Source organism: Cryptomeria japonica, unplaced genomic scaffold (genome assembly GCF_030272615.1).
Source record: "Cryptomeria japonica unplaced genomic scaffold, Sugi_1.0 HiC_scaffold_455, whole genome shotgun sequence".
In the NCBI taxonomy this organism is placed as follows: domain Eukaryota; kingdom Viridiplantae; phylum Streptophyta; class Pinopsida; order Cupressales; family Cupressaceae; genus Cryptomeria; species Cryptomeria japonica.
In genome coordinates, this window is record NW_026729275.1 from 66437 (window position 1) to 90117 (window position 23681).

General features: G+C 32.0%; 1 protein-coding gene across 1 annotated transcript; it reads right to left on the reverse strand.

Moving 5' to 3' along the window:
• Positions 1 to 6728: 6728 nt before the first annotated feature.
• Positions 6729 to 7202, reverse strand: LOC131871764 (SKP1-like protein 14). The gene has a single exon (XM_059215995.1). It carries the CDS (start codon positions 7200 to 7202, stop codon positions 6729 to 6731), a length of 474 nt encoding a protein of 157 aa, XP_059071978.1.
• Positions 7203 to 23681: the final 16479 nt, after the last annotated feature.

The window sequence follows — 23681 nt, forward strand, 5'->3', positions numbered from 1 at the left end:
ACCTATGAAGAAGCAAAATAATGTGTTAGTCTACAAAAAAGACTCAGTAAGGACCCTCTCTTTTCTTTGAAACCTTTCTTCATTTCTTATTTTTCATATATAACAAAGAATTTCTCAAGATAACATATTCCAAAATAGATTGATGTCTTTTTCAATGCCTTTAATATAACTAGTATCAATATCAAGAGGGTTAATATGCAATGGAAATGAAAAACCAAATATTAACTAGATTTCCTTAGCAATAATACACTCAAAGAATATATGCCTAGTAGTTTCATTAAATTTACAAATGGTACAAAGAACATCCCATTTATGATCAAATCTAATAGGAAGCTTATCAATAATTAGTAGCCATCTGAATATCTTCTTTTTGGGAGCTAACGTGTTGCTCGAAACTATTTTAAACATCTTACCCCATTGCATGGGTTCCAAGTCAGAATACCAGTAAGAATCAATGTGTTTGATAATACTAATTGTGCACATAAGAGACTTATAAACCGAGATGGAGTTCAACTTACATAACTTAGTGTTGTCACACTAAGAGAAGTCTACAAACCTGTTATCAATAGTTACACATGTTTTGGGTTTCTTTATTGGAAGCAGGGAGGTCATACTTGCCAGAGAGGTCAACCAAGAGATGAGATCATAATACAAAAAAATCCTTAAAATAGCAAATACCTCTGTTAGCCCAATTTGTAGCCAAACAACCTTGAGTAAGGGCTAGGGGTTTACCATTATGGAATAAATTCCACCAGACTAACCTTTCCCTACATATGATATCATCCCTACTAGCTCAATTGTTAGCTATATTGTGCCTAACGCTCTCCCGCACCCTCCAAATTGACTTGAACACCGATGAGCCCACAATAGAGACAAAGAATCTTCCAGCTAAGAGCTCACTGAGAGGGAGGGATTTCCAGGATTTAGCGGTTTTGGAAACACCCAAACTAATATTATTTCTAATAAGTATCTTCTATGGCTCATTTCCTTCCAATGCATGAAATATCCATTTAGTTGTTGATGTAGTCCCTTGTGTTTTAATATCCTTCAACCCCAATCCCCCGATAGCCTTATCCATACAACACCACTGCCACTTGACTAAGTGAGGCTTTCTATTCTCTTTTCCATCTGACCATGGAAATTTTTTGATGATTTTCTGAAACTCATTAATTTGATAGTTACTGAACAATTATGATGGGTGTTAGTTGAAGATTAGGATTAGGGTCACGACTAATATCATAGTCAGGTTTATGCTTAGGATTTTCATTAGGGCTAGATTTAGGGTTATGGTTTATACCACAATTGGGGTGAGGGTTAGGGTTAGGATTATGAATAGGGTTAGGGTTAGGGTCATAGTTAGGATTATGGATACGGTTAGGGTATACATCATGGGTAGGGTTAGCATTAGGGCCAGGGTAAAGGTTAGGGTTAAGGTTTATGGTCAAGGTCAATATCATAGTTAGGGTTGGTTTTAGGTTTAGGGGAATGGTTTGGGTTAGAATTTACATCGTCATTAGCATAAGGGTTAGGATTAGGATTAGGATTAGGGCTTAATATTAAGCATCTAGGATTATAATTTAGGGTTAGGATTAGGATTATGGACAGGGTTGAAGGTTAAGGATACATATAGGTTTTCAATTAAGGATTAGGATTATTGTTAGTGTTAGGGTTTATCGTTATGGTTAAGAGTAGGGTTATGGTTAGAATTATGAATAGGGTTAAGGTTTATTGTTATGGTTAACAGTAGGGTTATGGTTATAATTATGAATAAGGTTAGGGTTTAGAGTTATAAATAGGATTATGGTTAGGGTTATGGTTTACACGTGGTTGGGATTAGGGTTAGGGTTAGGGTTAGGGTTTAGATTATAGTTAGGATTAGGGTAATGGTTATTCCTAGGATTATGGATAGATTGACCTTAGGCATTTTGGTTTCCTCTTTGGCCTCTTTCTGTGCATGTTTTTCTCTTGCCTGCTTCACCTCCTCTCTAGTGCATCCCATCTGCACTACCACTTCCTTAGCCATCTTAGTAACATTCCTTTTTCTAATAGGTGCAATGAATTGTTTATGCAATTTGAAGGTCTTTCTCCTTAAATGTTCCAAATATTACTTCTTTTGGATCAACTGAATGCTTCAATAGGTGTTGTGCATATTCCTCAAGTGGGATGAAGCAAATAGTTTTCTCATACCTCTCTACAATCTCCTTAGGGATTCTTTCTCTTTTTTTCATTGCAACTTGTAAATATTTGAAATAACCCCAAAGAGAAGATATTATCATTGTGGAATCTCCTATTCCCCACAATCCCTCTTTCATTTGTATTTCCACTGGTCTATCATAGGCTCATTGGACCTTTCCTTTTACACCGGGTATCTCATTCAGGAAATATAAGGCCAAGCAAATAAGAAGAGTCCCATATTTAAAAGTGTTCTTCTTATCTTGCTTAATTTTCTTCAAATTACTCGCCAACTCATTCAGAAGGACTGTATAAAGATCATACCTCGTGTCATTCTTTAACATTTGACGTGCATAGTATATGGCAATTCCAGAGATAGAGTTGTGTCTGCTAGACTGGTAAACTTTCTATCTGACCATCATTGATGCAAAATTCACATCATGCTCTAGAATGTCATTTATGGTCATCACTCTACTATCAAACATGGAACCAATAGTGGCTATCACTGTGTTATTCGATACTTTCCTCAGACCAGGTACTTCACTGGTTTCATTGAGGCATATCACAGCTTGAATTTCCTGCTTGGTGATCTTGTGAGGTCTATCAAGCCATATGAACTAATCATGAACTCGATTGACAATATATCGGATCCATTCTTCTTCATTGAACAATGAAAAATGGATGAACTGCGAAAAACCCTTGTCTTGAAGAACCTTATACTCTGGTTTGAGGATTCCCAAAGTGTTCAAAAAATGTTTGTTATACAGGTTCAACATGTCAACATTACCAGGCTCCTCAAGATCACAATGGATGTATTCCCTACTACCCTCATTGTGAAGGATGTTATGGGGTATAGAAGAAAAAGCACCTTCTGGATCATCTTCAATAGACTTGAAAGGGTGTTCCTTGAAAACAGGTCTGGCTCTATCCTTAATTTCAACAACCAATGGGGTAGAAATACCAGAAGTTGAATCCATTTTGAACTTAGGGTTTATGGAAATAGATAGTCTAAAATAGATAAATACCTTGATTCATAACCGAGCGCTGAAATTATCTTTAGGATCTCTCAAATTACTATTGAGATCGCCAAATTACTTTTCTCTTCTTCTTTGCATTATTCTCTTGATCTCATTGTGACAAATGAAACTTTGAAATCCCCGTTTAACTTTTAAAAACATAATTCTTCATTGAAATAAATACTACAACCGGTTAGCTTGATTTTCATAGAGTTGCTTATCGAAGTATCAAATCATCTCTGAAACTTCTAGATAACATCTGCGTATATAATTGAAGCCTTATGCAACCTTCCAGAATTGATTGCAGATCACCGAAGAGGGGGTTCTAATTATCAGTATGAAAAGTTCCCCCTAAGGCATTAAGCCCTAGTTACCAGATGAAGATCCTGCAATGGATTCAGGTGGATATCCATTATCTATTTTAAATTCATCTTTTCTAACACACATATTCTCATGTTTGTCTCTAATTTCTTCTACTTTTATCTTTCCCTTCTCATCTGATTTTTTCTTCTCTATCGAAGCACTATTCTTTCTTATGCAGTACTTAGCAATGTGACTGATTTTATTGCATGCACGACAAACAACATTTTGCACAGCTCTAAAGTTCATCCATTTTGGTCTCATCCTGCACTGGTTAGAGATATGTCCAAACATCCCACAAGCATGGCACCTCTTTTGTTAGAAGTTATTCATTGCTTCTCTACACATATTTGACTTGTGACTATAATTATTGCATATGAAACACTAACCAGTAAAGATAGGACCATTATACATGTTGTTCATTCCATTGTTCATCCTACTTTTACATTGATTCGTCATATGACCAGATTTATTGCAATTAAAGCATCTACCATTGAATTTATGAGCATTTGGTTGTCTTACTGAAGGATTCTTTCTCTTCTTCTAATTGGGTTTTGCATTTCTTTGTCTAGATTCAAAGGATTCACCTTTCTCAAATCTAATTCCTCGCATGTCCTTTCCATGTCTCTATCTTTCCAGCATCTCATCAAGACTTGCTGAGCTAGATTTGAATTTGTCTTTATAATAATTAGCAATAGAAAGTTCATCCCTTAAGGTAGCAATATGTCTTTCAAGTTCTTGACCATTATTCCTTGACTGTGTAAACCCAAGATTTAACTAATCATTCTCATAGATAAGCCTGAAGCATTCATTATCTCTTTCCTTCAATGATTGTGTCTAATTTTCTTCATTTTTCTTTTGGTCCTCAATCTCCTTAGTCAACCTCATCACAATGGATTGCATCTCATTCTTCAATGCAACATTCTCTCTCTCAAGCTTGTCAACTTCATCAACTTTACCTTAATTTTCCATGATTTGGTCTTCTTTCTCCTTTAGCCTATCCATCAATTATTTCCTTTTGTCTCTTGAAGTTATCACTTGATCCTTCAAGTCATTAATGAAATCATCATTAGCATTGAAATTTTTCTTCAAAGAACTAATCTCATTTCTTGTTGCATCAAGATCCCCAAGTGCCACACTGAGTTGTCTTTGAAAACCGAAATCCATTGATTCAATCTCCCGGACCTTCCTCAAGAATATTATTTTAAACCCATAGAACATTAATCATGATCTATGACACATCTAACACTTCTAACATATTATTTTCATCTTAATGTATCAATGCAAATATTCCCAAGTTAATAATCCTAGTATCCTAAACATTCCACACCCCTTTAGAATATAGCTGAAACCATTTCCCTATAAAAAGAATCACATAATCCTCATTACATTACATATTACATCTCATACAAGGAGTGCATTACAAATATGAATTATGTGCCTCAAATAGGAGATCATGTTATACACTAAATACATGAATAATATCCAAATTACATATTAAAATAAAATTTCTTGAACATATAAAATAGATCACATCTGCTTTAGGAGTCCATAGTGCAAGAACTAAAGAGAAGTAGAAGCATCCTCAATCACACACACAAAGATCTATCAAAGAAATCTTAAAGGAAGAAGGAATCAAACAACCCGACCATGTTGAACAAAAAGGGTCCACCCCACATGCTTTAGAGAATGACATAAGGCCCCACACACTCTAGACTTAGGTTGACACCTATAATCCAAGGAAATATAAAACATAGGAAAAATAGCAACAAATTGAAGACTAACAACATAAGGCATAGGCTTAACCACATTTCACAGATTCACTAGAGGCTTCCAAAAACAACAAGGACTAAGGCTATAGGACATGCATAGGGAAGAGTGTCATCACATGCCATCAACAATGGTCATCCTAATAGTCTCTCACTAGACCTCGACGCCCAAGTGACACCCATCTAGAACCAACTCAACCCTTGGCAAAAACAAGGGAGTACAACTTTATGCCAACATGGCCTTCCCAAATTCATCCTGAGCCTGAACTAGCACTCTTGACCATGAGTGGTGAATCATTATTAGCTTGTTAATGTGAAAACTACCCAACCCCTAAATTAATTAATTCAGATTATCACTTAATTAAAACAAGTTCCAATGAGATCTCTTGGTAGCCACTTTGGGCCTCAACACCCACTTGGAAGCCACTCCTCCTATCATGTTCCTAGAACATAGGGATCAATCATAGATACAAAGATCTCATAAAATGTACATGAAACATCATCACATGGGTTCTGTATCAAAAACTGAACCACATTCACAAATCTGTTCCATAACACATTATTCAAATAGATCTCATGCAACATCTAGTTGTCCAACTGATATAACAAAAAGTTTGAATAACAAGAAGGAAGATTTATCACATAAAATCCTCTTATTCCATCGAAATAGCCTTTGGGAAAAATACCACAACAAATCACAAACAGCATGAAATGAGCCGCAATATAAAACTGCGTAACTAACTAAATTTCCTGGGCATTCTTCGCATATGCAATTTTATTAGTAAACAAAATTATAACTGCCTCGGTATATAGCAATGTAAAATGCAGTGCTATATAGATGGTAGGGAGCAGTTTGAATGAACAAGGATAGGTCAATTGGATTATGAGATAAGGTAAGTATTTGCGATCATTGTTTGACAAAATGTCTCAAAGTAAAATGAGGTCTCATGGAATGCCTTGTTTGTAGCGTATGTTCGACAATTTGTTAAAAGGATGTTATTCAGATGCGGGAGCGGATGGTTTAAATTTCAATATTGTTTTAGAGGCGTAATTGTGCAGCAGGAGTAGACTTTGATATTTCGGATTAGGTTCTGACATCTACCGTCCTGCTCCCCAAACAACAAAGATATATTTTAACCTATCAAGGTCAAGTTTTGATGGAGATTAAATTTAGTTGAATAATAATTATTGTTTAAAATAGTATTACAAAAGATACGCAGGAGAGATATACGCAATAAAAAGCTATACTGCATTCAACAAGAAGAAAAGTATATTAAAACAATAAATGCTTATATATCACATGACATGTTTTCAAAAAACATATAATGTCAATGAACTAAACGATTCCCTAGAATAACTAGCTAGAAGATCATATATATTTGGAAAAAAATCGAGCCAAATGGGAATATAATTATGCGTAGGTCCACTTCGTCTCTTGCATGATTGCCTCCTCTTCCTGTTCACTGAAATCATTCTCTATCTTAAATATCTGGCGCAATTCTTCCACACTTTTGTCTTTCAATAAATCTGCCCCTGCCTTCAATAACAAACAAAAAAGATCTTCGATTTCTAGAAAATTCGCAGCCAAAAGAATGTGGCAGAAGGTCACCTGATTTTTATCCGCAGAAAGAGCCTTTTCAGCGAATTCATTATTCTGGTATAGTGCATGAGCATGGAATTTACAGTAGTCTAATACCATCTCCAGCACTTTGCCGCTTTTGATGTTACGACAAGGAATAGGAAACCTTAGAGGCTCCATTCCTGTGTCTTTCTCTATAAAATTCTTTACGACCTCTGATTCCATTGCAACCACTTTTTCCACTTCGAAATCTTCATACACTTCCTCATCTCTCAACAGCCTGAATGTCACTGTATTCGCCGCCATTTTATTCTCCATGAAATTAAATACTACTATTGAAATAATCGAACTGTAAAAAAGTTTTCAAAGATGAGAATTTCGAAAGGAAATGTATTTGTATAATGTATTGAATGGGGAACATCTGGTTCCTATTTTAAAGCCTCCCCTTGCAATATTTTAATGTGTGCGACTTTTGGGTTAATTTTATTGTTGGAGTTCGTTAATAATAGTATATAGTGCTATTATTATTGTTTTATTTATTTTAATAATGATTTTGCTTAATTTATTATTTAGATTTAATAACACAATATAAAAATAATTCAATTGTAAGAAAATTAAATAGCTAAAACAATTGTAGAAGGAGGGGAGTCCTTATCATTACATTTCCCCAAAGTTTGAATGGAAGTAGGATTAGAATCAACTACATTTCCCTAAAGCTTCAATGGAAGTAACACTACTACCAACTAACTTCAAGTCAATGAGGGAATGGCTTAAATCACACACACTAAGCTTATATTTCTAGGCTTAAAAGTGTTAAATACTCAGAGTTGACTGACATCTTCTAGGCTTAATATGTTGCTTAATGTATGTTGTCACACTAAGAATACACTTCTATGCTTAAAAGTGTTAAACACTTAGAGTTGACTAACAACCTTTAGGCTTTAATTTGTTGCTTAGTGTGTGTGGCTTAAGATTGGTTGTCAATGAGCACATAATGTTATATACGAGTATCGTCAAAATATTATTGAGCACACGTCATCATGCTGATGGGAAGAGAAAAAATATAGTTGTGAAGGCTAGGGCCAATGATTACAACATTTTTTTTTTGTTAGGGTTGAGTGCTACAAAAATAAAAAATATAGTATCTTTCCATAGATTGGTTATGATCTCCCTAGCATCATCAAGGAGGCCAGTATGAGGGATCAAAGAATTTGAAAATAAGTAAAGGAGCATTGCTCCAATAATGCAAACTTATAAATAAACAGACCTTCTCAAGTATAACTATATTTTATTTCATTTGACTTTGTATAAGCACATTAGAGAAATAGTGTATACAAATAAGTGAACATAAAAGATGTATCCTATAAAATATTACTTTTATCTTTGTTTGAAAACATTTTTTTTCAGCTAAGTTTATAAGGGAACCAAGCATAAGTCATGGCATTATAAAATCAATTAATTTGATTTTAAATAAGTGTTTATTATTTAAATCATCTTATAATTTAAATAATAAAATGTACAATGATATTTGATTTGCTAATGACTTTATATCTTCAATAAAAATTTATTTTTATGCATTTTTTTATTTTATTCCCAAAGGCATGAAATTGCATTGTGAAACATAAGTTCGTATTTGTTGATTAACTTGTTTGGCTCGTGGAGAATAAGGTAAACAAATTAAAATTAAAAATCTCACCAAAGCTATATATTCCTCACTATTCCACAAGGAAATTAGGGTTTGGTGACGAATGGGCACAGGATAGCAGGAAGAAGTTAGGGTTTTGTATTTGATGGCTTTCTTCTACCCAGCGATCTTGTTCTCTGATTAGCCTTGTTTTAAACACCATGTTTGCATACTGAAGGTGCTACTTGTAACGGAGTGATTCTTATAGAGAAGAGAGCATTGCCAGGAACGATAAGGGGTGGGATAGAACAGGCGCATTCCATTTTTTCTCTTTTATCGTCGGTGTTTCTCTTGGGCATGTGTATAATAAAGTACCTAGTGGGCTCTACTCCATTTCCTAGATCAAGAAAAATTCAGCAATAAGGATGAATTTATGGGGAGATACAAGAACTTGAGCTGGGTGGTTGAGAATGCAATCGCTAATTTACAAAAAGAACTATGGCCTCATATTCTCCGAACAGTCATCAAAGATGCTGAGAAGTCTTTAGCCCGTAAAATTGAAAGAATTTTGCGAGTTGAGATGTCTCCTCTCTAGAAACAGTATTATAAATGGATTTTGGAGTGGCTTGCAATTCCCCCGATTTTCTTATATCCTATCAAGACAATTTACTCTATTAATGTAAAGAAGAATTTGAATTATTTGGTAAAACGAAGGGCATTTTACAGAAAAAGTTTTCTGCTTTTTTAGCGCTACTTAATGCGTTTTCCTTCTATTTTTGTTGATTTCTCAGGCTCAAAGTAATGTGCTTGATGGCTTATTATTTATGGTTTTTGAAATCAGGTGTGGGAACAAGCCTTTGGAGTATTATTTATGGTTTTTGTTTGTAGATTAATACCGAGTGTTGAAAGTTGAGTATGTTTGGGCTTGAAGGTTTTCAATGTGTGTTGGTTTCATTTTACAAAATACACATATGCTATAAGGGTATAAAATACACGTGTTGGTTTCATTTGATGAAAGTTTCAAAGGAACAAGGAAATGTGATAGAGGGGTTTGTGCTTACTTGGCATTTGTGTCTAAAGATATCTCTTATTGTTGCAGGGGCACTGTGATCTGTCTATCATTAAATGTGATTTGAAATCATTAAATGCTTTCCTTGATGCACTCTAAAATGTTAAACATTTAGATTCTGTGTTGTAGTAACAGTTGGAGGAGTTGTGGAGAGTGATGTGTTCATTGTTGGTTTTTAAAATGTGTATGATAGAATGTTGTTTTTTTAAGGAGATATCATTTTGACCAATGAGCATAAAAGGGAAATATAGGATATATATTTTCACCGAGATGTAAAATGGTTTCATATAATTATCAAAAAGAGTAAAATAGTTATTTTATGAAAGAGGAGTAAAGTATTTAATTGCAAAATAAAGTGCAACAACAAAGTAAATGGTTTCACTTAATATTTTATAGGAGATGGTAAATGGAAGGAATTAAAAACTTTGTGAAAATGATATATAAATGGACTAAATATTTTTACATTTAAAAAGACAAGATGCAAATGCAAAGGAAATTTAATTCACTTAAGTGAATAATATTTCAAGGAGGATAATTACTTGAGGCAACATTGAAATAATTTAACAAGAGAATTAAAGGTACAAGCGTTATGTTGCAATCATATATTTTCACTCGAGTGAAATTGTGTCCATGAGAGGTCCTAAGTGGGGACAACCTGGAAATTCAGTTGTTGGCATGTGGGTTGAATCATGGAAATTGTTATACACAAATATGAAATGTTGTGTATAAACATTAGTTCAAGGTATTATTATTGTCAAATGATATTTCTTCTAATGTGAAAAAATATTTCATGGGAAAGAAAAGGAAAAAGTTATCTTGTTGAAAACAAAATAAAGAATTTGCAAATTGGAAGTTGAATTTAAAAGAGGGGAAATATTTGTGAAGATCAAACAAAGGGAAGGGAACAAGTGTCAGCAATAGATTGCGAGGTAAAATAGAGAGGATGCTGAAAATAGGTTTTGGAAAGAATGTGTAGATTGTAAATGCGTTCTCTCATGGAAATACCAATCAGATTATGAAGTATTTTTTATAATATCATTAAATTGTCTTCAAGATGTGCATTTTGAATCATATGAACTCCAATACCAAAGACATTTAAAGTTGTCATTGTGTCTTCTTTGTAATTGTATTATTTGTTCATTGCTCTTTTCAAGTAAAAAATAATATGTTTTGATTTAATAATTGTGTTCTTGAGTGAATGATATGGATTAATAACTAGAACTAAACGATTGCAAAAGAAAATTTGTTAATGTAATTCATTAACATAATAAAATCTATTTATTAGGTTTGAGTCATTGTTAATGTAATTCATATTACCCTTTCCCCAAAATTATTATATGAGTTTGGGAAATGGTGCATGATTGTCCAGAACTATTGAGTTCCTTTTCAAGATTGAACTATTGAGTTCCTTTTCAAGATTGCCAGTATACTGCTCGGCTTCATGGTTGCTTGGAGAAGAACCTATATCTAGGAGGAAGGGCTTTTGGGTAGAAAAGACATTGGTATTACGACCAATGGTGACATAGTTGAAGGCAACTCTTGGGGGAATGATTGCCTGGTAAGAATCTTGATTTTCATGTTCATTTTCATGTGTTGTTTAGTTGATTGTAGGTCTTTGGTTCAATCGATATTTTTCTCCTCTGGTTGTTTTCTCCTAGCTTTTTAGCATCTCGGCCAGCGTGGCTAGCTTCTTTTTTTTTGTATTTTCTATTGGAGCAATTGTAGGGGTTTTTCTTACTTTTTTATTAATACAAGGGTGTTGCCACTTTGCAGTTATTAATCTATTAAAAAAACAAAAACTTAATTTAATAAATTAATTAATGAAATTTTAATTTATAATTTTTTTTAATAATAAAATTAGATTTATTAAATTTAAAATATTATTTTATATATATATTTTTTAAAGAATTAATAAAAACTATTAGAGATAAATTAATAAATGTTTATTAATTTTGTTTCTTACATGTTGCAGCGCTGGATGCTACTAACTTATATATATTAAATTATATGCATAAAGTAAGCCAATAGATATGGAGGCTTTAATTTTTTATTTATTCCACTTAAATAATATAGTTTTTATTTAACAAAAACCATTAAAGCCTTGATATCTCTCCATTTACTTTGTATGTATGTATGTATGTATATAAGCTAGTTTATTCACTAAAGAGCTATTTTATAGCTCGTATATTTATTTTACAGTTATTTTATTTACTCTTATTCACTTAATAGCTATTATATGATTATAGTTTTAATTTTTATTATTTCTAATGCCACCTTTTAAAGTTTTTTAGTTCAATTGATTGAGCATAATTGGTAACATGAGGAAATAGTATATTCCTTGATTGTCCAATATCTATAATAATTAATTATTAATTAATAATTGATTACTATTATTAATTATTTATTTAATAATATTATTATTGATTGCTTATTAATAATACTAATTATCTTCAAAATATTATTATTTAAAAATAAACAAACAAAAAAATTATTTTTAATGCTATTAATTATCTATAACTATTCTTTCCCATTCACGAGATTTTTAATCCTAGTTACGTATAGAATCGAGCCCTATTATTCTATTATACATCCTTCATATGATCACTCACAAGTAACATGAATCATGGGTCAACCAAGTAAATAAAAATTGAATTATGATGATGCATTTGAGGAAACCCAAGACCGTTTGCTGCTAGATGTGTTATAAACCCAAGACGGTCGCTGCTACGTGTTATTTGGGATTCTTCAAGAAAGGTGATCGAAGTGAAAAAAAAAAATTAAAGTAAGAAACTAAAAACAAAGTAGAGGCTCACGCACTACCTGTCTTATATTTGAATAAATCATATAACCTTAATAATATTATTATCAAATTTGACTCAATTTTGGTGACTCTCTATTTGAGATATAGGCATTAAACAAACTAGAAAATAATAAACCTAAGGGATGTTTTGATTATCTTAAATAATATTTCTATCTATTTAATTAAACATTGATATAGGGAAGTGTAGTGTCGTAAATCATATATGCATACAATTTCATATTCATTTGGGCCTCACTTTGGTGTTTTTGATCAGATCAAAAGGACCCATATTTGAATCCTTTAATGATAAAAAAATATTGAGTGGGAATTAATTTTTTATGTTGGCCTTCTTCTTAATTTTTTACACATTTCATTACAATAGGTATAAAATCAATTCTTATCACCTCATTCTAAACATCTTCCCACAAGTTTCCAATTGAATTCCTCAAGAGAAGATTCAAATTCAAGTGAGAAAGTAGTCAAGCATCATTAGAGTATTGAATGAGAGGTCAAATATTTAAATTTCAAGAATTCAAGATGACATCCATGACCACGTTCTTATGAAAACATTCATGAATTTATGTGGCAACATCAACCTTTTCATCAAGACTTCAAGGAAAGGGAAATTTAAAAAGGTATAACATTTCAATCAAGCATTTTCAATTTCAGATCTAGCATCTACCCCATAAAATAATACCATCTTTTTCTATTTCAATTTATCATAAGCATTTAATTCGAAACCTAGGATTTGATCTAGGCAAACCACTATCAACCCAACAAAAAAATTCCTCCTATGTGTGTAAGTGACATATTCTAGAGAGAACATATACAGATCCAAAAAAACAAAATTAATACATGTAGGACTAGATTTCACAGAAGTCAAAAAGGTATGACAAGGTCACCTAGTCTCAAAGTTTGAAACTTTTTCATTGAAATTTTAGTAAGATATTCAAAGTGACATCGTGATCCTAAACTATTTTTGATATATACATCCAACACATTTGGAACAAGGTTGCCTAGCCCCATTATATGTATTTTTTATTTTACATTTAAGACATAGATTCCTCTTTGCATTCCATTTCTTGACCTATACTTGATGTTGCATATCTAAATTATTAAATTGTATGCTCATGTTGATTATTTTCAATTTTGCATCATTAGCCCTAGTTCTCGCATTTAATAATTTCATATCCAATTACAACTTCATATTGTAAGACATTGAGTTATAAAAAACTTTGTATTGAGAGCTATCATTGCCAAGCTCAAAGACAATCATATACCATATTCCATAGATGTAGAGATCTAGACATAATATTGTGTGCAACAGTTAGCATCTAATTTTGTCAAAAGTTATATTGAGTTAGCTAACTTGGATGAAAACAAACAGAAAAGGAATGGCAATTAAAATTTAGTAAAGATTGATCTTTGAGTGGTTAATGGCTCAATCGAAGAAAATATCACCAAGATATGAATGTTAACCTCTATTTTAGGATAGATGTAAGCTATCAAGTAAAATAAATTTAAAATTATATCTGAAAAGGTTTGATAGAATTGAAAGATAGATATTATAAGAAAATTAAATTTGGGAACAAGTAAAATTTTACTTATATTTAGAGTTTCTCAACACTCATCTCACTAGATGAAAGGAAATTGGGAGGTATGTTTATAAAGGTATGTTTGAATTTATTTTACAACAAATATATTGATCCATAGTGTGGTATAAGAATTTATAAAGGTTTTTTCAAAAATCAAGAGTGTAATCCTTTGAAGTTATTTAGATCTTTTGGAGAAATAAGGTTATTCAAATTGAAAAATTAGTTCCAATTGCTAAATTTCAAGGGTGTGATTTTTTGAAAAGAAAAATATAGATACAATTAATTTTAATTGGAAATATCTAAGGGATATTGTAAGCGAAATTGTTAAAAAAACACAAGATGTAGATGAAGTAACAAAATGGATGGATAAAGAAATACATAGAGCATTGGAGCCGAAATGGAGCTAAGGTTTCATGAGGTTGCAGAGGACTCTGAAAAGGGGGATGGAGATAGAGAGGTTGATGGCCTAGCGTTCTTATATTCTACCCTATTCCTATATAGGGTCTTGGTGTTGGTGACTGGACTTATCAAATTGTGTTGGTTCATTGGGTTGCTTTGGTGTTTGGTGTTTTTGCCTTTACTTGGTGGGGTTTTTCTCTTCTACTAGTTTGTAGGCAAGCGCTGGTTTCCCCTTGGGTCTTGACTCTATTATATTGGGCTTGGGTAAGTGCAAGAACATGAGTCCCACTTAGGGGGAAGTCTGCGTATTGGGAAACACATTGTTGTGAATGGGGCCCTATTTTTTTAAACAGGGACACATTTAGTTTCGAGCAACTGAGGCAAAATGAAACGGGGACCCAAGGAAAAAAATAACAAGCCCCCATTCCTTTGCAAAATGGGGGCCCGCTATGTAAAAGAAATGGACCCCAGTTTTCAAAAACACTTTTCCCCTTTTTTTTGAAAACGGAGGCCCGTTATTAAAAATAATGGAAAAAAAATAAAATGGGCCCCCATTTTGTGAAAGTTGACCCTACAGCCTGCCTCTTGCCTCGGGTTTAGGTCTGGGATAGGCATGTAATGCCCAGAGCTTAGACTTGGACCTGCAACTTCGAACTTCGATCAATGAAAGCACAAATAAGGACTTCTGCAATATTTTACATGCATGTTATTATATATTCTTTTTCACGAAAATAAAACCCATTTCATATTATACTGTGTAGATTTTGAATATGTAATTTTTAATTAAAATTTTAATTATTTTCTCTATTTTCATTTAATTTATACTGAATCTAGTCCATAAACTTGAAATATCAACTAATTTTGTTTATTTAACAACTTTTTTGTTTTAATTTTTTTTCAAAAAAACAATTATATGTCATCAATCTACACAAAATTATTTTCTATTGAAAAATAAATAAATTTAAAATGATAAGTTTAGGTGAAATAATGTGGGTCGTACACATCAAGTTTTTAAAACAATAATTAGGGCCAATAAAACATTAATAAAAAATAAAATATTACAAAAAAATATGATCTTCAATCTTGATTGTGTTATGAATCATTTCCCAAAATGGTTTGAAAAAAAAAATTACTTGTGTCAAAAAGTGTGTGTCCTATAGGTGCATGGTATGGTCCTAAAACATGCATTTTTAAAAAAGTGGTTTTTAGAAATCCATTTTGAAAATCAATTTCTATTATTTGGGTACTAAAATAAATTACATGTTTGGAAAGTAGACTCAGAGGGCTATATTTTTTATTAATGACATTTTCCAAGATTCAATCTCTAAGTGCTTCAAATTTTTAGCTCAAATGTGGCAAAATCAGAAAATTATGGAAAACATTTCCACTTTTTGGCCAAAAAGTGGACTTAGCTTCTTGCACTGACCCGCTTTGTTCTTCCTTTTTCTCGCCCATGTGATGTTCCCTCCTATGGGGGTGTGCGATGCTCTGAATCTTCATCTGGGTATTGCCCCTTCTCCTTTGTGGGGCCTTTGTTGGTGTGCGACAATTGCAAACCCTCTTGTATGTGATCTATTTGGTGAAAGTTAGGTTGTGCTGACCTATTAGTACTCTAGTTCCTTTTGAAGTGTATTTGTCTGGAAGACCTCTATTTGGCCTGTCTTGGGCATTCTACTTCCTTACAAGACTATTGATCACCTCAAGCATGTTGTGCACCCTATGTAGGGTTCATGGTTTTTTGACATTAATCTCTCCTTTTGCTTGTCTCAAATACGCTTTGGTATGGTGTTGGACTCTACTATACATTAAGTTGTTCAACTACTATTTCCTAGTAGTGAGTTGCCCTACTCCTTGGGGGTTTGCGGCTTGTATGGATAATGGTCGAGTCGCTTGCATAGTCTTGGCCTTGCCTGTAGTTTTTATTCCCAACTCTCACTGGAGGGATGCATTATTGGAATGCTATAGAGGTTTGTATTCCTTTGTGGATTTTTATCGCTTCTCTTTTGCTTGCTTGATCGAGATGCTAGTGTTTTTCTCTTCCCTCTCTTATGCTTCTTGAGATTTTGTGAGTTCCTGCATCTCCTCTCTATTTGTGGGTGGGTAAGACTTATGATTGTGAGGCTTTCTCAGTGTACTATGTCCTTTAGGTTGCTATGTTGCATTGAGTGTTTTTAGTTTGGCAGCCTACTATGGGTATGCCCTATTTTTTGTGGTGTAAGTGCTAGGCTTCCATTTTTGTGTGATGCTTCAAACTCTTATGTTCAGTGTTGGTGGTCCTATGGAGGGGGAATTTCATACTATAGCGGGTGGTGTCCTTTTCTGCTTCGATTTTCTTCAAATGGGTAGCTTATTCCTTTCTTTTGTTTGTCTATCTCTTAGTCCTCCTTTCTTGTTTGGATTGGTTTTTGAATGTGTCTATTTATCTACTCCTTTTGATGACCCTTAGAGGGGGGCCTTGAAGTTGCAATGCTCATAAAGGTTTCTTTTTATGTTGGGGATTTGTGAGGCTAGTTACTATGGGGGCACCTTACTAGAAGGGCTCTATTTTTTGTGTGTTTTCTATAGTGCTAGATTCTTGAAAAAAAAAGGTTATTTTTATTTTTGAGGGCTTCTACTTCTACCCCTTTCCCCCCTTATCACTTGTGCCTTTTTGGTTTTTTCTCTAGATCTCTTGCTTGCAAAAAGTTTTGGGATCTTTGCTTCTCTGTTGTTTTTGCTAGGGCCTCTCCCTAGGTTCTCTTCCTTTCTGAGATATTATTCCTAAGTTCTTATGTGATTAGGTGGCTTATTGAGGTGCCTCTAAGCATTTTTGGGCTAGTCCATTTGAGTATGTTTTATGTTTTACAGATATGGCTAGGTGTTCCTCTAAGGTTGCAAGATGCCTTCTAAAACTTGTTTTTAGGTTTTAGTTTTCATGACTATTCTATCATTGTAAGGGTTTTTGTTTGGGTTAATGTTCGGGGTGCTCTCCAGAACCCCTTTGTTCTAAGAATGAAAGCTTGTTGAGGGTTCGAGACCCTTATTCTTGTTAGTTGGGTGCTCTAGTCAAAATCCCTATTTTTAAAAAAAAAATGGTGTCATCATTTTTGGGTGTTTGGTTGTCTCACTGCTTGTGAGTTCCTCCTAGTTATATTAAGGGGTATGGTCCCTCTCTCGCTTTTAATAATCAGAATAAAATGGATCGATAAAGATTGTAGGGTCATAGCATCTGTTGATCTTAGTTTATCTAATAGATATTTATATCATATTGACATAACAATGATATCAAAGAAAATCTAAGAGAGGCATAGTTATTTATTTGGTTTATAGGCTTCAAGTGCTAAAATGTTGATAAATAAATAGAAGTTTAGTTTGAAGATGAAAGAGGGAGATAATATTGTTGAACATAGTATATTTTGTTTCCTACAATCACCTTGCAAGTTTAAACTCTATAGTCGGTGATGATAATTCTAAAATAATCTTACTAAGTAGTATGTCTTCAAATTTTTATCATATTATTTTTACATTAAACAAATAAATCCTAGATTGAAAATTGTGATGTCATCTTTGATTGATGAAGAAAGTATGAGTTAAAAATAATAATTCAATTAATTAGAAAAATTCTTTGTTATTAAGAAGAAGCCTAAAATTTCAACAATAATGCTATTATTTTTTAAAAAGTGGTCATTTTTAAACAAATTGTATTCAATGGGCTAAAGATATCATCATTGGTAAGTTGAATAAGATAAAGCTATCACTAAAACTAACGGTGAAAAACAATATTGTGACAATGCATCTACAAAATATTGACCATGCCATGATATTGATGAGGATTATATTCTTTACAAATTAAATCAAGGTCCAACTAAATATTGGAGGAAATAGAGGGAGGAGGACATCTATCATCTTGATCTAGCTTCTCACTAAGGGATGATTTATTTCATGGGAAGCACCTTTCATATTAGTATCCCTAAAGAAAAGAGGAGGCTTGGAATTATTTGTGTCCCTTCAAGAAGGGAAAGACAAATTTTTATGAGTGCATTTAATGTATTCATGTTTGGTTGACGTTTTGTATGCTAAAGGAGGGATTATTTCCATGATAATAAAAGAGGGATATGACACACTTAAAGGAGATGTGGACTCTAAGAGGAGATTTGTTCTCTCATGTCTATCACTAGAGGAGGTCTTTTGACACATTCAAAGGAGATGTGGACTTTTACTAGAAAGTTATGTCTCTTTGTGAAAGAATGTTAGGGACAACTTATTTTCTTTCATGTTGTGCAAATTATTGTAGGATCTATAGTCACACAATTAGTTGGTGAAGTCAACCTAATATCTTGGGTAAACAAGGAGGAGAGGTGAATATTCTTCATAAAATTATCAAGAAGGTTTGTGTGCAACTATTGCAATGTTTCGCCCATGTTCATATTAATATAATAAGTGGGGCATGTTATATTATTACATTATTAATTGTTTCTTGGTTGATTATCATGGTTATTTAACAGTTTTTGGTTTTTATTTTGTTTAATCAAATACACCACCCATTTAAAGGCATGTATTTGAATCAATATACATCAAGTATTTTGTGTTCTTCTTTAAAAGTGTATTTACTTCATAAATTTTACTTCCCTCAATTTTTAGAGACATACTATCCCACATTGTTTATACTTTCACACCTCTTATTGGTTTACTTGATATATACTTTCCTCTTTCTCTCATATGAACATTTCATGTCATCTAATCTTATAATAGTATATTTCTCATGTGTATTTTTAATAGTATATATAGTCCAATGAAATATGCATGTGTATTTGTGGATCCCTTTCATACACATCTATGCATTCTACTATATAGTATAGTGGTTGTACATTAGCATCCCCTATTGGTATATTTTATGCACATTTTTGATACCTTGGACATGATAAACTTACATGGATAGATATCCACTTAGGTTACCTGACTTTTATTCTCTCTAATTTACTATTCGCTATTGGCCCCATCATAGTCATAGATCTATCTTTATCTACTTTACATAATTTTATATTATTTCCACAACTTCCATAATACAACATTTTTCTTCTCAAACGTAACAATTACATTAACAAGGAAATATTATTCACATAAGAGTTATGTAGTTCAATGCAATCTTACTCAATTTTTTGAACTTTTTCTTGGACACTGTTGGCAATGCAACAATCTTACCCAAGAGAATGACCATGTATCTTTGAAACCATTCTTTTATAATTTATTAATTAATATATTTAGTTGAGGTATATATTATTATGGATATTTATTGTTAGAATTTGTTTAAAAAGGGTTTACATATTGATATAATAAAGTGTTGCCTCTATAAATATTTTAATAAGATAACATATCTTTCACAATTCATCTAGGTTTTTGTCCTAGGACTTTAATGCCTGGGATGTTTCATATAGATGTAAGTGTCACAAATTCCTTTGGTTGATAGAGTAGAAATTTATTAAAATATAGTGAAAAACTAACAAAAAAATTTTTGTAGTAATATTCTATATGATTGTAGATAGTCTATCTATTAATTATAAATTTTATCATTATAATTATAAAAAATTTAAAAAGAAAGTCTTGTAATGAACTAAAGGATCAATTTATAATACATTTCCGAGCACTTTTTGAAATCTAAAATTATAATTTTTTATTTATTTTTATTTCTATTTTAAACTTGGAATCTCATTGTAAATTTAAGTCATTTATTATGTGAGAGGCATCTACAACTAGTATACTTATATTTTAAAAAATCTATGTAAAATTCGCTGAGAGATATCTAATTTCAAAATATTTAAGATTCATAAAAATGAATAAATCATTTTACCTTCTATGTGACAAATGAGAGCTATGCAAGAAAAATACTTGCATCAATCAAAAGATTCACTATAAATATGTTATTAGAGGAGTTATGCAAGACGATCAAAATAACCAACCAAATGCCTTATAAATCATCATATTGATAGAAGAAAATATTTTTACATATAGCATTTTCGAATAGAAATCTCACATAGTATCCCAGAATTCATAAACAATGAATAAATCACCATACCTTCTATTTGACAAGTGAGAACTATGCAAGAAAAAAATTGCAACAATTTATAGAATCACTATAAATATATTATTATAGGTATGTTGCAAGAAGATAAGAACAATTCAACACATGCATTATAAATCATCAAATTGATAGAAGAAAATGTATTTACATATAACAATTTTAATGAAAACCTTAGATAATATCCCACACTAATCCTACCAAAAAAATATTATTTCTCTTATATCATAATATAAGTCAAACAAAATTGATAAATATTTCTAAAATGTGTAAAATGTTTGTAAAAATAAAAAGTATTGAAAATCAAATACAAAGTAACTATAGTAATAACACTTCATTGTAATGGTGTAAACGCATTGCAAATTCTTCAGTGATGAGAATAGTATTACGACCTTTGTTTTCATAGTGATCATGATATACTTCTTTCAACATAGCTGGAAATCCAGCCACTATTGTATATGCCTCATGAGTTTTCCTTGCAACATCTTCCATTTCCAATATTTCGAGTTCTTCGACATCATCTATCATTAAGGCAGTGTTTTCAATTTCCTTGACGATTTTGTCTCAATACTCTAAAATGGTTCTTGCACATTTGTCGATAGGGGTTTCGACAAAATTATTAGAGTTTACAGAAGCATGAGGACTCTCAACAATGATTTCTGATTCATTCTGTGAAGCATCCATAGTTTCAACTTTTTGCTAAAAATTAAAAAAAAACAATAAAACTAAGATTAGTATTAAGGTACAATGAGAATAAAATAATTCATAATTTGAAATAAAATAAAATTATAAAAAAATAATATTAAGTAATACAAATTGTACATGAAATAAATAATGAAAATACCTAATAGTCATTGGAAAAATTCAACCATTAAAATATGATATTAGATGGCTTACTATGTTGAGATGTCACCAAAATCATATGAAATACCACAAAAATTATAAAATCATAAGCAAATGACGTGACAATAAAAAAATTAATCTTTCTATAGAAATAAATTGTTGTTAAATGCATATGGTGGTATGGAATATAGAAATAAATTAAAAAAAAAGATGAGAATGTAATAAATTAGAATTTATTAAAAACCAAAATTTCTAAAAATAAAATAGATTATTGTTATAAATTAGAATTTACAATATATTTTAAAAATTATTTCACAAAAAAAAAATTATTGTAAAAAATAGCATACTAACCTGGAAGACAAATTCTCCTGAAAATGTGAAAGTGTTTGCTTGGTGAACAAAAATTTTAATGCCTACACAACATTAAATTAACAAATCTATATCAATATACATTTAATTAAGTGCACCCTATAGTTTTAGAGTTTCATATTAGAATAATGTTCTATCTTTTTATTTGAAATATAATATTCATCTTCAAATTTGAAAGAAAAAGATGTAACTAATAGTAAATTTAGAAAGTAAAATATGAAACAAAATGAAAAGTTTCTATTTTGAACAAATTCTATCTAAATTAACATTTCTTTTAAAATTTAATATTCTAAATTTATTCTATGATATGCAACTTTCTAATTTGAAAAATATTATATTTCCTATAAATTACACCTGTGTAAAAGAAAATGTAAGAAAAATAAGTGCTTCTCATCCATAGCTGTAGTAACAAGTTATAAAGGAAAACAAAAAACTTTCAAACAATGGTCCATAATTTATTAAAAAACAGAGTCTAGATATTAGAGAGCATATATAATATGGATTCTACCTAAAAAGCATTAAAAATTAAATTCTGATTCTGCACTGTGCTGATAATGTTTTTAATTCACCTCCCTTAACAAATATTTTATTAAATTCAATTTTTTTCTTAGTTATATAGTGGATCTCTAATGGCCAACTATGACTGGAATTTAACAATTTAATAAATTATTCTGAGAAGCTCATCAGAATTGTTAAAATTTTCAAAATCTCATGGGCTGGTGACAATTATCAAATTTTAAATAAATTACTATCAAATGCCAGGATTCTGACAAAAAATATGGAAAGAACGGAGAAATTTAAAATATTATCCAAAGACATGGGGGTTCCTATAGTGGCCTTCTCCTTCTCGCTCAAGGACAACACTGAGCACGATGAATATGAAATATCAGATCATCTAAGAAAATATGGATGGATTGTTTGAGCCTATACAATGGCTCCAGATGCTCAGCACATTACACTTCTGCGTGTTGTGGTGAGAGAGGACTTCAACCGAACGCTGGCAGAGCGCCTGGCTGCAGATGTTGACAGAGTATCGAAGGAATTGGAAGAGTTTCCTCCTAAGATAATTCATGCAGTTCAAGGCTTAGCCATTAGTGAAGAAGATAAAAAGGGGTAGCAGGCAAAAGAAGCTATCACAGAGTCGAATGGTGGTGATAGCCATAGTCACAGGCGAAGAAAGGGATGCCATGCCCGCCATCCTCAAAACTCTAGGGACAAAACAAAGGGCATCTGCTAAAACATTTGTTAGTCCTCTTATATGTTCTTATTTTCATGGGGTCCTTTGTGTTTGCTGAATAAATGTTTCCTATTACTGTAAACTAAATGCGTGTGTTTTCATTTCTTTGAAGTTTTGTAGGGGTGCAAAGTTTTTCAATGCATTTTTAAACATGTTAATATGTAGGAGTGCGCAATTTTACTGTTGGTCAGTAGCTGTGAATCATGATTTTTTCATCCTATATTGAATCAGCTTTGCAGTTTTACTGTTGGTCAGAGAAGAAGAAGAAGCAACAGCAGTTGGGAGGTTTGGCATAGTTAAGCTTGCAAAGGTCTCTAGTTTGAAACCCAGCAACACCAGTAGACTCTAGGAACAACAAAAGCCCAAGTTCACCGGTTCAAGACTCGACAAGACTAGAACCAAGGGCGTGTGAGATTTGTACCCAAGCAGATTGAAAAACAAACATAAACAAAGAATAATGATGTTTACGTTTCCAGCTCGAAATGGGAGAATCAAAAGCTTCTTCACAATATTGATGAGGCATTTGTGTTCGGATCAGAATGAAGCTTTTGTCACAGTGGGTGCGTGACTGAGGTAAGTGTTTTCATTGAGATAAATAAGTTTTTCTTTCTTTTTTTATATTCAAATTATTCTAAGTACGTAAAATCACATGATATGATTGGATTAGATTGGAATGAATGTGACTTGTTATCTTGCATGTTTTTAATGGAATTTAAAGAGAACCCATTAAAGTAGCTCAGAGCTCATCCCAAATAACATGGAATAAATTTTCACGGTCATTACACCACTTTCTC

What these genes read in the sequence shown, in the direction of transcription:
- LOC131871764 (XM_059215995.1), bottom strand. Translation starts at nt 7,202, where the DNA reads ATGGCGGCGAATACAGTGACATTCAGGCTGTTGAGAGATGAGGAAGTG.